Here is a 16,026-nt window from a genome sequence, read left to right as displayed (position 1 = left end):
AGGGAAAGAGGGACAGGGAGGGGGTTGAGGGAGAGAGAGAATGAATGAATGAATCAGTGAATGAATGAATATCTTAAGCATGGCGCGTGACATGGGGCTCAATCCCATGACCCTGGAATCATGACCTGAGATGAAATCGAGAGAGGGACGCTCAACCGACTGGGCCACCCAGGCATCCTGCATTTTGGATTTTCAAAATACATTTTCTAATCTAACAGGTGCTAAATATATACTTAAGTTAACATACGTTTGTTTTTACTTCTGGGAATTAATTCAGATTCAAAATGTTACAAGAACTAAACAATTCCTTTTGATAGGTGGCTAATATACATTACCTATGTAAAACTGTAATAAAGTCTGATTAATTATAAAGAACTATCATTTTTTATATACACAATTTTAGTCAGCAATAAGTTACAAGAACAGGTCTGAAAAAGGAAAATATTTGAAGTTGGAACACTGAACTAAAATAACAAAGCATTTACTAAAATTTCTTCATGAATTTATAGTGTAACTTGAGGCAAATTAAAGAGATATCTTAAACCAAATAATCATATATAAACTTATAGTTATGTTCAGAATCTAAAAACCAATAAATAAAAATTATAAAGAAAACTTATTACATGAGTAAAAGTGTATAAAACAAAGTTGTGTATATCAAAAATTATATATACAAACATACAAACATAAAGAAAATTACTTCAAAATACCTTATCCTGTTGTGCTTTAAGTTCTTCATACTGAGTCTTGTATCTACGCCCAATCTTCTTGACTTGAGTAATAGTTTTGACTTTTTCCTGGATGTCAATTATTTTGGCATCTAAGTCCTTTTGGATGGTTTCCTTTTCAGTTCTTACTTTATTTAAGTCTTCCTTTAGACTCTGGATTAAGTTCTGGTTGTTCGTCAAAGATGCATTTGATCTAAACAAACAAAAAAATAAAGGAGAAAGTAATCAAATGTTAGTACACAGATTTTAATCCACTTCTGCCTGACACTAAAATATATAATTTCTACTATATTGGGTGTTGAGTAAATACGTTAGGCTTTGTAGTCCACATGTAGTCTTTGTCACATGTCCTTCCTTTTTTACAGTACTTTAAAAATGTGAAAATCTCTCAGTTTACAGGCCATGCAAACACAGGCATGTAGGTTATAGTCTGCAAACCCCTGTACTTTATCAAACTGAATCTGAAATCACATGACCTGAATTAAGAGTATGGGTTTAACAACTACTACCTGTGATCTTGGGTACCTTTCTAAAACTCAGTTTCCCCATTAAGTACTAATTATTATCTCTCCTACTTAAAATGTCAGACTGCTATAAAACAAAAGAATATACATGAGAAAAATCTGTAAGCTGTCAAGTATTACAGAAGTAGGAGCTAACATAAATAAATAACACTAAAATTTAAACTTAAAAAAGATGTCAGAAACATTAATTTTAATTTTAAATTTCTTAACTTTAAAAAGGCACCAGTTCATTGTAAGTTCATTTTAAAAAATTTCTTATTTAAAAACTTTCTTTATTAAACACTTTCAAAATACTCATAAATAAATGCTAACCAAAAGAAGAAAAACCTGCTTACAAAAGTTATCAACTGTTAAGAAAATAAATATGTTTAGGTTTAGACTCATACCAAAAATGTAGATTTTTAAAAAGTAATAATCATATACATAAAGGCATAAAATTAAATTACTGCTTGCTTGGCTCCATAAAGTAATAAAGGGAAAGCCACATGTAAAGGCTGCAGCACTTTTCATTCTTTCTAACTCAGGAAGCACTTGGGCAGTCAATATATAAAGAGTAGAAATAAACTCAAGATTTCATATATTAATATACAATTTAAGATTTCTCTCCATATACCTTGCAATTTCCGCTTTAAGTCTCCCAATTTCTTCAGTCAACTGCTGGATACGCTTAGTATGAACTTCCTTTTCAGAAAGGAGCTTCCGATATTCTTCTGTATCTGGATCTTTCTGTTGACTTACTAGATGCTAGAATAGCAAAAACGCATAATATGGTTATATAGGTTTTATGAAACTAATATCCTATGATAAAATAGCAGCATATCTAATTATGCTTGCTGTCTTATACATGGTGATCAAGTACCAAACTATAAAATAAGATTGAAGGTTTAGTTTATTTACCTAAAATCCCTAGCCAAAATGGGAAAGGGAAATAAATGTCATTATGCATTATTTTTTTATAACTACAAACAAATACTTCAAAATAGTTACAAACAAGTCAAATAAATGAATCTAAAGAAATGATAAGCTTTTAATATTAAATATCCACTTTCATTAAAGTGACATTTACAAGAAAAAGATGTCTATAAATCATTACAACTTAAAAATATGAAATTATAAGCTTTTAATATTAAATATCCACTTTCATTAAAATGACATTTACAAGGAAAAAATGTCTATAAATCATTACAACTGCATAAAAATAAACTAAATTTAACTGATTCCATTGAGTCAGGAAAGAGTGCAGTGAAGTTTACCAGGAACATATCTAGATTTGGGAAGATCACCCTCCTTTCTTAATTTTCAGATTGCTTGTGTGATAAAAACAGGAAAAAATGGGCTCTAAAATTCTATAACCCTATTCAGATCATAACAATTACTATTCTAGACCATTTTCTAGGAGCCAGGTGCTAAGTGAACTGCTTTACATTTATTAAACTTTTTGTAAAATGAAAAGTGGCTGGGAAATATTAAGGAACTCTCACAAATTGCATAACTACTATCTGGCAAGGCAGATTTCCAATCTTTTGTTTAAATATGGAGCTGGAGTTTCTAACCCTCTAATCAAAATTATACAGTTTTGTCCCCCCAAAAAGTTTTCAGTGAACAAGTCTTTTTAAAGTGTTTCAATCAGCTAGATAAATTCATTTTTTTCATGTACAAAAATATTTTAGATACAGGAAAAGCGTAAATTTGGAATTAAAAGAAATAAATTAGCCATTTCTCATCCTCTTAAATGTTGTCCCATTATTTAAAAAATCAACACCTCCATGTTTAATTGCATTTACCTGGTTACGTGCTTTCCAACGTTTGACATCTTCTTCTAGTAACTTCTTCTCTGCTTGCAACATACCGCTTTTCTCACTCAGCTCAGCATTTGCTTCTTGTAAGGGTAAAATATCTAACTCCAGTTTCCTTACCTGAAAATAGTGTCAGTATTTTTTTGAACATCTGATGTAAAAACTCTAACATTATTAAAAATGACATGTGTTTACTCTTGATTAGGAAGTTCCAAACCTTTGCTTGCATCTGCTGTAAATCCTGTTCTAGCCTCTCTTTTTCTTCTCTTAGCATCTTATTGGTCTCCATCACTACATTCATTGTTTCGGTTTTCTTCATCAGTTCTTCATGCTGAGCCATTGTTTTTGCAGTTACCTAAAGATTTCAAACACACGTGTATAACAACATCCAACGGTAGGTGAAAACTTATCTTTTCCTACCAGTTCTAATCTTTCCTACAAAAAGTAAAAATTGGATTTAAATGTCAGCTTTTAAATGGAAATTTTTGAAAGTTGTACATGTTTATTTTTCTGTGATGCACGCTAACTACAAGTTTAAAATTATAGGGATGAAAACAAAAAGATAAAAATCCCACTAATAAATAATCAGTTCTAACACTGGGTAAAAACATTAATTCAGATCTCTATTATCTATTAATCTTTCTCTATTCTTTTTCTTGGTATACTGAATTTATTAATAGTTCTAAAATGATATTATTCCCCCTCCACCATGTTCCCCACTGTTTAGAAATTCTTCATTTCATTCAGTTGTTTCATCACTTTGGTTTTGAGCAATTCCACTGAATATTTCTTCAACGGTGACGAACTTCTCTGTTCTGTTCTCATTGGGTGTAATTATCCATCTTTTACATGTTACTTTATTTCCTCACCATTTTTAAAGCTATGGCTCGGGTCAAAGGATAGTGTTATAGCAGTCAATCAAAAAGAAAAACCATAGGCCTTCCTCCTCCTCGCCCTGCCGCCTTGATTTAAGCAGTCTTCGTTTTTCACAGTAGTTAATTTTCTAGATATGTCTTGTAGATCTCAAAGTACTAAAAGGGAAACTCCCATTCAAAAGCAATTTATCTTAAGATACTGTAAGCAATTCTAATTTTTTTGTCCATTTGAAATATACGTTATGCTCTAACAAATCCTGTCAAACATAACCACCGTCCACATAGTTGAACTTCTGGGATCAAGAAAGTATACTTTGATTCCAATCGTAACCGGTGGGGCCCATCTAACTCAACTGTGAAAAGACATATCACACAATAACCTTCTGCTGATTACATGGCCTGCAACAGCCCTCCTGCTAGAGGAGTGGGGGTTTCAGGTCGGAGCCTGTGGGACTACTGCTATGTGCGGTGGTGGGGGAGGGGGCTCTAGCTGCATCTCTGGTTTCTTTTTTAAAATCTTAGATGATGCCCCCCCGCCCCCCCACTTCCAATCCATTGTCCTTTCTTCACTTTCTACTACCACCTTTGACTGAAGCATAGACAGCACCCCCTCTAATCCCCTCTGAAAATGGCCTTTGGGGACAAATTCAGGGTTTTCCCATATCTTCTCCCCAACCTTAACTGAGGACTGTGTTTTCCTTCCTCTTCCTCAAGTGCATTTTTACACTATCACCACTGAACACCTTCCATGACACTTCCTTGCTTTGGCTAGAAGCCATCAGGTAAGGTTGGAGAGAATTTCAGACTTCCTTTGTGTAGTACTGGAACCACATTTACTCTCTCTCCACCAGCTTGATAATGAATATTGGATCCTCAGCCCTGCCGTACTTGGCTTTCATTATTAAATGATTTGGGATTTTTTTTTTTTTTAATATTTATTTTTGGGAGAGCGCAAGTGGGTGAGGGGCAGAGAGAGGGGGACAGGGGATCTGAAGTGGGCTCTGCTCTGACAGGCTGACAGCAGCAAGCCCAATGCAGGGCTCGAACTCATGACCACGAGATCATGACCTCAGCTGAAGTCAGATGTTCAACCGACTAAGCCACCCAGGTGCCCCAAATGATGTGGATTTTTTTTAGTTCAGGTTTTGACAAAGTGAAAGTAACAGTCACCAGGGGTACTCAAACCTGCCAGCCCTCACTCTTGTTGGTGGTTAAACTTGGAGAAAGGCCACAGAAGACACTTACAAGCACACACAATCCCCCTGGATGAGTTGTTTTCTTTTCCTAGAATTGCATTAGCTTTTAAAAATTGATCCTTGCAATCCATCTGGGTCTCGTTTGCAATCTGACAAATGGAACAAAAAGAACCCTGAATTCGGTGCATACTTTGCTTTTGGTGCTGCTGCTTCTCATGGTTCTCAGCAGAGATTAAGAAAGAACGTGCACACAGCAGATCCCTGATATTGGTGGGCCTGATTTCTTGGCAAATTGCTGTCGTTTTCCACTTTTCTGTTCAGGACCACTGATTGCTGAGATGTGGATGCATACTGAAATTAAAGCAATTCATTGTGTTCTAAAGTTTGTTTCTTTTAATTCAGTGTTCGTGTAAAACCACCTTTTGAAGCAGCAACTCTCAAATCTGAAGAGCAATTGATGTTTCCATTAATTTAATTAAATCCTTACTTCTAAGGATTTAACATCCTGTAAGTAAAGTTTAATATAACAGTATTTCATAAGCAGCCTTTTTATTGTCAGACTATTGCCTTTTAATATAGTAAAAAAAAAAGTGTGCATAAAAAAAAAGCTATGATACAGGGTTACCATCCTACACTTTCATGTTTGGGTATTATTTTTTATATAACGTGTGATATTTCTTGACTCTTTCGATTGTATGTAAAAGCTGGTTCTCCCATCTAACTTTGTTGGTTGGGCATTTTCTAGTATTATTTGCCGGAAGGAACACTGAGAGAATATGCCATCTTTTTAAAAATCCTGATTCTGCTTTTTTTTCCTCCAAATGTTAATGCCACTGATTGGAGGGTTTTATATATTATGAGATATATTTGAATGGGTTTTTGTCAAGATATAATTCTGAAACTTTTCATTTCTGTATGAAAATATAAACCCCATAAATCTACTCACTTTCCCCTGGGGTTGGATGGCTTTTGTCTAACAGCCATTCCAACTATCATTTAAAAGAAGATAAATGAGTAAAGGTCATAATTTCCTTCCTTCCAGATGTGAAGTTCTATTATTGAATCTCCTTAGAATGAGCACATGCAATTGTAAGCTTCTGGGTGGTAGCGTGGGTTAAGGAGTTGAGCTTTTGCTGTGACCATCCATTCACCTCAGCAACTTCTTTTCCTTTCTTGGTTGACAGTTTTGACTATTTTTTGCTCCCTTGCTGAGGAAAAAATGTTCTGTAGCAGTTTCTACCCACAATTTTATCCCAGAATAATTACTGACATACATATGACAACTATAATAATAAAAAAGAGAACTGAAATTTACTTAAGCACTCACCATGCACCAGACATGTTTCTAAATGCTTCCCGTACTTGAACTCACTTAATCCTTATTATTATCATCCCAATATTACAGATGAGAAAATTTAAGAGCAGGGAAAATAATATACCCAAGACACACATCTAATGGTATGAAGCTAGAATTTAAAACCAGGCAGTCTAGGGGCGCCTGGGTGGCTCAGTCGGTTGAGCGACCGACTTCGGCTCAGGTCATGATCTCACGGTTTATGACTTCGAGCACCGCTTCAGGCTCTGTGCAGACAGCTCAGAGCCTGGAGCCTGCTTCGGATTCTGTGTCTCCCTCACTCTCTGCCCCTCCCCCACTCATGCTCTGTCTCTCTGTGTCTCAGAAATAAACATCAAAAAAATTTTTTTTAAAGGAGGCAGTCTGATTGCCACTAGTCTTTTACCATTACACTGTATCACTAGTTAATAACGTTTAATAATCTGTGAGTGTAGGAAAAACGCTTATTTCAGATTAAATTTTACGTTTCAAGAAACTGAAATGTGCTCTCTTGATTTAATAACTGCTTTCTTAAAGCTTGGGATACATACCTGGACTTTCTCTCTTTCAGCATTGAGACTATCCTGCAGTTCCTGCAGCTCTCTTTCTAAAAGTTCAACTCTTTGACGATAACGCAGACTCTCAACCTGAGCCACCTCAAACCTGGTTTCAGCAATTTCTTTTTCTCGTCGTATAAATCTACAGGAATATATAAAATTTTATTTGAGTAAAAAAAATGCCACCAACACAACATTTTAAAACTTGGATAATCTTTAAAATGACAAATCTATTCACGTTAGTAACTATTTTTACATGTTTTCATTAATAAGTAACGAGAGATGCTTTTTATCATAGACAATGGCTTCAGAAATGTGTATCTTTAAAAAAATAATTGAGGGGCATCTGCTGGCTCAGTTGGTTAAGCAGCTGACTTCAGCTCAGGTCATGATCTCACAGGTTGTGAGTTTGAGCCCCGGGTTGGGCTCTGTGCTGACCGCTAGGAACCTGGAGCCTGCTTTGGATTCTGTGTCTTTCTCTCTGACCCTCCCCCACTCTCATTCTGTGTCTGTCTCTCTCTCAAAAATAAACATCAAAAAAAAAAAAAAAATTGAAAGGCATTTAGTTTTTCAAAGAACTCGCTCAAGTTCTTACTATCAGATTCAACTTAAAGTCTTATCTTTAGCGTGGCCTATGTCTAAATGTCAAAAGTGACTGCTGATAGGGTAGAAGTGGGTTTGTTGGCCAATAGGAATGGAATGAGCTTTATAAATAAATAGCAGATAACCCCCACTTCCCTAATTTATGCATTTATAGTTACATTACACAGTGCTTGGTATACCACAAAATAAAGCATTAAGAATATTATTGGATTTACCTGAGAATTTCTAAAATTTGTTCTTGAGATTTTCCTTCTTCACTTAGAGAGACATTTAAGGGACCCTGTACACCTTCCTTCACAGAGGCAACAACCTTGTCACTTAATTTTTCAATTTGATCATGAAGTAATCGGTTTTGTTTCTCTAGATCTTCACAGCGAGACACACACTTGGAAACTTCATCCTGTAAACAAGAGTCTATCATAATAGCAGATTTTCTGGAGTACCTGGGTGGCTCAGTCGGTTAAATATCCGACTTCAGCTCAGGTCATGATCTCATGGTTCATGAGTTTGAGCCCCACATCAGGCTTTCTGCTGTCAGCAAGTAGTCTGCTTTGGACCCTCTGTCCCCTTTTCTCTCTGCCCCTCCCCAGCTTATTCTCTTTCTCTCTCAAAATAAATAAATAAAAAACAATAACAGCAGATTTTCCAATCACTGTATATTTAAAAACCCCCGTACCTTTAAATTCTCCAGAATACTCTATCATGATGTATAATAATACCTTTAACATTCTTTCTCTTTCTTCCCAAGATGCTTTGCACTCCAATAACTGTGATTCTGCTTTCTGGGTTGTTTCTTCCAAATGCTGACGGACTGATGCCATTTTGGAAACCTGTTCCTTGGCAGCTTGTAGAGCTTCAACATCAGCAGCATGGAGCATCAATTCTCTCTCATACTTATTCTGAGCTTCCACAGCTATTTTAGCCTGTAAGAAATTATTTCCCCATTGACACAAGATTAAAAACTCATAAGGCTAGTCAGTATTTTCTGAAAAGATGCACATTACATTCTTTAAAAATCTAAATATACCAAAATAAAATACTTAGAAGTTACGCTGTATCTATTTAATGAAATATGCTGCCTATAAGAAATTCATGTTAGACCTAAAGACACTTGCAGATTGAAAGGTAAGGGGATGGAGAAACATTTATCATGAAAATGGAAGTCAAAAGAAAGTCGGAATAGCAATACTTCTATCAGTATCAGTTAAAACCAAACTTTAAACCAAAGACTGTAACAAGAAATGAAGAAGGGCACTATATCAAAATAAAGGAGACTATCCAACAAGAAAATCTAACAATTGTAAATATTTATGCCCCCAACATGGAAGCATACAAATATATAAAACAATTAATAAAAAACATAAGCAAACTCATTGATAAGAATATAATAACCATAGAGAACTTTAACTACTTACATCAATGGACAGGTCATCTAAGCAAAAAGCAACATGCAAACAATGACTTAAATGACACACTGGACCAGATGGACTTAACAGATATATTCAGAACATTTTATCCTAAAGCAGAATACACGTTCTTTTCTAGTGCACATGGAGCATTCTCCAGAACAGATCACACACTGGATCACAAATCAGGGTTCAACAAGTATAAAACGACTGAGATCACACCACCACACACCATGCGTATTTTCCAACCACAACACCATGCAACTTGAAGTCAACCATAAGAAAAAATTGTGGAAAGGCCACAAATACATGGAATTTAAAGAACATCCTACTAAACAATGAATGGGTCCACCAGGAAATTAAAGAAGAAATAAAAAATACATGGATGCAAATGAAAATGAAAACATGATGATCTAAAATCTTTGGGATGCAGCAAAAGCAATCATAAAAGTGAAGTACACAGCAATATAGACCTATCTTAAGAAGAAAGAAAAATCCCAAAAATGCAACCTAACCTTATCCCTAAAGGAGCCAGAAGAAGAACAAATGAAGCCCAAAGCCAGAAGGGAAATTAATAAAGAGCAGAAATAAATGACAGAGAAACAAACAAACAAACAAATATCAGAGCAGATCAATGAAACTAGGAGCTAGTTCTCTGAAAAAATTAGTAAAATTGATAAACCCTTAGCCAGACTTATCAAAAAGAGGACCCAAATAAAATCATGAATGAAAGAAATCACAACCAACACAATAGAAATACAAACAATTTTAAGAGATTATAAAAAATTATATGCCAACAAAATGGGCAACCTGGAAGAAATGGATAATTCCTAGAAAGATTAAATTCCCAAAAGTGAAACAGAAAGAAACAGAAAACCTGAACAGATTGATAACCAGCAAAGAAATTCAATCAGTAATAAAAAATCTCCCAATACAGAAAAGTCCAGGGCCAGATGGCTTCCCAGGGGAATTCTACCAAACATTTAAAGAGTTAATAACGGGGTGCCTGGGTGGCTCAGTTGGTTAAGTGTCCGACTTCGGCTTAGGTCACGATCTCATGTTTTGTAGGTTTGGGCCCGCGATGGGCTCTGTGCTGACACCTTGCTTGGAGCCTGGAGACTGCTTTGGATTCTGTGACTCCTTCTCTCTCTGCCCCTCCCTTGCTCACACTGTCTCTCTGACTCTCAAAAATACATAAATGTAAAAAAAAAATTTTTTTTAAAGAAGAGTTAATAATACCTATTCTTCTCAAACTGTCCCCAAAAATAGAAATGGAAGGAAAACTTCAAATCTCATTCTATGATGCCACCATTACCCTCTGATTCCAAAACCAGACAAAGACTTCACTAAAAAAGGCAAATACCCCTGATGAACATGGATGCAAAATTCTCAACAAAATACTAGCAAATCAAATCCAACAGTACATTAAAAGAATCATTCACTGTGATCAAATAGGATTTATTCCTGGGCTGCAGGGGTGGCTCAGCGTTCGCAAATCAATCAATGTGATACACCACATTAATAAAAGGGTAAAAACCATATGCTCCTTTCAACAGATGCAGAAAAAGCATATGATGAAGTGTAACATCCATTCATGATAAAAACCCTCCACAAAGTAAGGACAGAGAGAACATACTTCAACGTAATAAAGGCCATATACGAAAACCACAGCTAATATCATCCTCAATGAGGAAAAACAGAGCTTTTCCTCTATGGTCAGGAACAAGACACGGATGTCCATTCTCACCACTGTTACTTAACATATAGTATTGGAAGTCCCAGCCACAGCAATCAGACAACAAAAAGAAATAAAAAGCATCCAAATTGGCAAGGAGTAAGTCAAACTTTCACTATTTGCAGATGACATGATACTTTATATAGAAAACCCAAAAGACTCCACCCAAAAATTGCTAGAACTGGTACACAAATTCAGTAAAGTTTCAGGATACAAAATCAATGTACAGAAATCTGCTGTATTTTTATACACCAATAATGAAGCAACAGAAAGAGCAATCAAGGAATCATTCTCATTTACAACTATACCAAAAACCTTGAGATATCTAGTAATAAGCCTAACCAAAGAGGTAAAAGATCTGTACTGTGAAAACAAGAAAATCACACAACACTGATGAAACAGAAGTCAACAAAAAGAAAAAACATTCCACACTCACGGATTAGAAAACCAAATATTGTTAAAAAGTCTATACTATCCAAAGTAACCTATCCATTTAATGCAATCCCTATCAAAATACCAGCAGCATTTTTCACAGATCTAGAACAAATAACCCCAAAATTTGTATGGAACTAAAAAAGACCCCAAACAGCCAAGGCAATCTTGAAAAAGAAAAGCAAAGCTGGAGGCATCACGTTTCTGGATTTCAAGCTATAGTCATCAAGACATAATGGTACTGGCACAAAAACAGACACATAGGTCAACAGAACTGAATAAAACCCAGACGTATGTAAGACAGAATATCCTAAGGAAAAAAGTCTCTTCAACAAATGGTGTTGGGAAAACTGGACAGCAACACGCAAAAGAATGAAACTGGACCATTTTCTTAATGCCAAACACAAAAATAAACTGGATAAAAGGCCTAAATGTGAGACCAGAAACCATCAAAATCCTAGAGGAACAGGCAGGAACCTCTTCTGACATTGGCTGTACCAATTTCTTACCAGATATGTCTCCTGAGGCAAAGGAGACAGAAACAAAAATAAACTTTTCAGATTTCATCAAAATACAAAGCTTCTGCACGATGAAGTAAACAATAAACAAAACTAAAAGGTAACCTACAAAATGAGAGAAGATACTTGCAAAGAACGTATCTGATAAAGTGTTAGTATCCAAAACATATAAAGAACAAACTCAACATCCAAAAAAAACCAAATAATCCAGTGAAGAAATGGGCATGAATTGACACTTTCCAAAGAAGACAGCCAGATGGCTAACAGACATACGAAAAGATGCTCAATGTCACCTGTCATCAAGGAAATACAAATCAAAACTACAATGATGGGGAGCCTGGGTCGCTCAGTAGGTTAAGTGCTTGATTTCAGCTCTGGTCCAGATCTCACAGTCCTGAGATTGACCCCTGCCGTCCAGCTTTGTCCTGGGTGTGGAGCCTGCTTAGGATTCTCTCTCTTCCCCAATGCCCCTCTCCCTGGCTTGCGTGCTCTCTCTCGCTCTCAAAAACAAAACAAAACAAAACAAAACAAAACAAAACAAAACAAAACAAAACACCCCAATCTACAATGAGCTATCACCTCACACCAGTCAGAATGGCTAGAATTAACACCATAGGAAACAACAGGTGTTGGCGAGGATGAGGAGAAAGGGGAACCCTTTTACACTGCTGATGGAAAAGTACAACCATTATGCCATTCTGGAAAAATGTACAGGTTCCTTAAAAGTTAAAAAAGAACAACCCTATGACCTAGTAATTACACCACTACAAGATATTTATAAATACCTTTTGTATCTACAGATATAAAAATACTGATCTGAAGGGACACATACACCCCAATATTTATAGCAGCATTTTCAATGATAGCCAAATTATGGAAAGGGCCCAAATGTCCACTGACTGATGAATGGATAAAGAAAAGGTGGTGTGCGTATGCGCGCGTGCATGGTGGAGTACTGACCACAAAACAGAATGAAGTCTTGCCATTTGCAATGATGTGGGTGGAGCTAGAAATTATCATGCGAAGTGAAATAGTCAGAAGAAGACAGATACCATATGATTTCACTCATATATGGAATTTAAGAATCATACCATAAGAATTTGGAATCATACCATATGATACCATATGATTTCACTCATATGTGGAATTTTAAGAAACAAAACAAATGAACACAGGAGGCAAAAAAGGAGGAAAACCAAGAAACAGACTCTTAACTATAGGGAATAAACTGAGGGTTGATGGAAGGAGGTAGGGGTGGGGGGATGGGCTAGATGGGTAATGCTCTAAAGAGAGCACTTGTTGGGATGAGCACTGGGTGTTGTATGTAAGTGACGAATCACTAAATTCTACACCTGAAATTAATATTACACTATATGTTAATAATTGAATTTAAGTAAAAATTTGGAGAAAAAACAACCACCATAACAAAAAAAACCTCAAAACAAGGAAGAAATATGAAAGAACTGTTCAAAATGAAACTTATGAAGATGATACAACAATTTGCAACAGGCTTTATAAAATAAAAGCTAAGAACAACTCCGATATGTAACATACATGTGCATACACATACATAAACACAGACTTAAAGTAAACAAAAGGAAATAAGAATAATTTATTTGAATATTGAATTACTGATACATTCTTTTATTTTAATTTGCAATGTTACACTGTTTGGCAATAAGCCAAGGATAATTTTTGTCTAATTTACCTTTGAAGTATTTTCCCCTGTATTCCACTTCTGATGTAATCTTCATACATGTACGTACCATATATATAAGCAATAAAGAACTGTAATCAAATGACTATTCATATACCACTCAAAGATGAGAACATTACACGTCTTCCCGTTCTATTTCAGTTTTACTATTACTCGTACTTTTATATTTTTCCCCATTTGTCAAGATTGCTTTGTTAATGGTTATTGCACTATTTGCTTTTAGTCTTCACATACACTTTTCAGCTGATCTTAGTGCAAGTTCCACAATGGTGAAAATAACTGTGTTTCTGTACGGTTTACCAATCCTCAAGATGCAGTAAGATACTCCAAGAACTGCTCCCTAGGATCAAACCTCATTTCTCAATAACTGGCTACATGATCAACACTTACTTGTTCCTGACAGTCACGTCTGGCTTGCTGTTCATTACTCAAAGCTGTGCTTGCTCTCTGAAGAGCTTCTTGTACTTCATTCTGAACGCTGTTAAGTGTTTTCTTTAACTCAGATAACTAAATCAGAAGAACATTAAAACCAGGGTTAACTGCAAGACAATTATTGTAATAATTAATAAAATAACCAGGCTTATTTTAAAGACAAATTTTTAAAATCCTACTGGCCCAAACAGACTTACTAAATTTAAAAGATAACTTGAGGTAATACTGCACAAATTTCACAAGCTTATGTTCACTCCTTACTAACATCTGCAAAAGTTAATGCTCAGGCAGAGAGGCTTGTAAAAAACAGCACTGACATCTACTACCATAAAGTAGTCTAGAATACTCAAAAGGAAACACATACGGACCTACAAAGCAGTGTAAAACATACAACTAAAATTGTTAAATATGTGTCCATTCAGTATCAGTTGAAATGAACTGGATGGTAACTAATAAGCTACTTAATTCAAATCCTTACACACACACACACACACACACACAGACTGATATGGCTAATAATCTAATTTACCTGTTGTTCCATACTTTCTATGGCTTTTCTCTTATCATCCTGAAGTTCCTGTTTTTCCTTCTCTACTTCCATCAACTTCTTTTCCAACTGTGTCTGAAACTCAGCTGACTCTTTTAAACGAACTTCAATATTCTTACGTACTTCTTCTGTCACCTTTACCACCATCCAGGTAATAGAATACAAAAATTATACACATCTAAAATTATACAATTAGTTTCTCTAAATCTAAACTTCACAAGTACTAAAATTAACATTTGCTTTGTATTAAAAAAAAAAATCTATCAGGGTGCCTGGTGGCTCAGTCAGTTAAGCATCCGACTTCAGCTCAGGTCATGATCTCACAGTTCATGGGTTCGAGCCCCATGTCAGGCTCTGTGCTGACAGCTTGGAGCCTGGAGCCTGCTTCTGATTCTGTGTCTCCCTCTCTCTGCCCCTCCTTGCTCTCTCTTTTTCTTCTCTCTCAAAAATAAATAAACATTAAAAAAAAAAAAACTTAAAAAATATCTATCAATGCTAATCAGTTTTGAATTTTGTGTGTTTTGTTTTATCTGGCTTATTAGACTGAAGTACTTTTTAGATTTAAAAGGTAAACACAATGATATCCGTCAAACTCATATTTACTACAGTACTTAACACACAGCAGGCTTTTATTTAAAAAAAAAAAAGTTAAGAGGCATCTGGGTGGCTCAGTTGGTTAAGTGTTCAACTTGGGCTCAGGTCATGATCTCATGGTTTGTGAGTTCGAGCTCCATGTTGGGCTCCGTGCTGACAGCTCAGGGCCTGGAGCCTGCTTCAGATTCTGTGTCTCCCTTCTGCCTCTCTCTCCCTTCCCTGCTCATACTCTTATCTCCCTCTCAAAAATAAATAAACATTAAAAAAAAAAAGTGCATTCAAATTAAATTTAAAATTGAATATACCTGTTTTTCCTTGTTAAGAGATTCTTCTAAACTAGTAACCATTGCTCGATACTGTTCCACATTACTAGTACTTGTTTTGAGTCTCTCCTTCAAATCATTCACCTGCTCTTCTGCTTGCCTTAGCTGACTCAGAAGATCATCCACATCTTCTTTGTTGTTAGGCTGACCTAAAAGATTTAAGAGCTCTCTTAAAACTAACATTTTAAATGGCTGTTATCAGAGAGTTTGTGAAATTAGGATTAAGGCTCGAATGTAAAAGTACTTATCTTGAAAGTATATTTCAACACACACTAAATACCAAAATAAAAACAGGTATTTCTCCAGAATATTATTTCTTTTTCAAAAAATCAAATATTTGAAATCTGCCATTACAAATATTACAATGAAGATATTTAAAAGAGAAGAATAAACATTTGAGCTAAATTGAGAAAGCTACTTGAAGATATTACCAGGTTACTTATTTACTTTTTTAACATTGTTTACTCTAAAACACTAAATCTTAAATTATTTAGTCCAATTTTCATTCTAAAATCCATGGAAAAGGAAAAAACTACAGATTAAAAAGGATGTTTTCTTATCATGTGATGTATCAATATGGACTATTATTGGATAATTACACATCCACTTATGTATCATATATTTACACATGTACATATATTATGTTTTTCTTAAGATTACCTGGACCAAAGGCTTTGCATTTGAAATGGTACATTCACAAAAAGAAGCAA

At 35.3% G+C, this 16,026-nt stretch overlaps 1 protein-coding gene across 2 annotated transcripts in view; it reads right to left on the bottom strand.

The window, feature by feature from the left end:
- Positions 1-16,026, bottom strand: part of TPR (translocated promoter region, nuclear basket protein) — a 63,931-nt gene that overhangs the window by 25,757 nt on the left and 22,148 nt on the right. For both annotated transcript variants that reach the window (XM_058701314.1, XM_058701315.1), the window contains exons 22-31: positions 15,299-15,465; positions 14,382-14,534; positions 13,811-13,927; positions 8,332-8,535; positions 7,828-8,012; positions 7,004-7,151; positions 3,266-3,403; positions 3,037-3,168; positions 1,866-1,996; positions 711-921 (exon numbers count right to left, since the gene is read on the bottom strand). In XM_058701314.1, coding sequence (XP_058557297.1) covers positions 711-921; positions 1,866-1,996; positions 3,037-3,168; positions 3,266-3,403; positions 7,004-7,151; positions 7,828-8,012; positions 8,332-8,535; positions 13,811-13,927; positions 14,382-14,534; positions 15,299-15,465 — 1,586 coding nt within the window. The remainder of the gene's footprint in view (positions 1-710; positions 922-1,865; positions 1,997-3,036; positions 3,169-3,265; positions 3,404-7,003; positions 7,152-7,827; positions 8,013-8,331; positions 8,536-13,810; positions 13,928-14,381; positions 14,535-15,298; positions 15,466-16,026) is intronic.

The sequence above is a fragment of the Neofelis nebulosa genome, chromosome 15 (genome assembly GCF_028018385.1).
Source record: "Neofelis nebulosa isolate mNeoNeb1 chromosome 15, mNeoNeb1.pri, whole genome shotgun sequence".
In the NCBI taxonomy this organism is placed as follows: Eukaryota; Metazoa; Chordata; class Mammalia; order Carnivora; family Felidae; genus Neofelis; species Neofelis nebulosa.
Note: the sequence above shows the minus strand (reverse complement) of the source record. Positions and strands in the feature narration are given on the sequence as shown.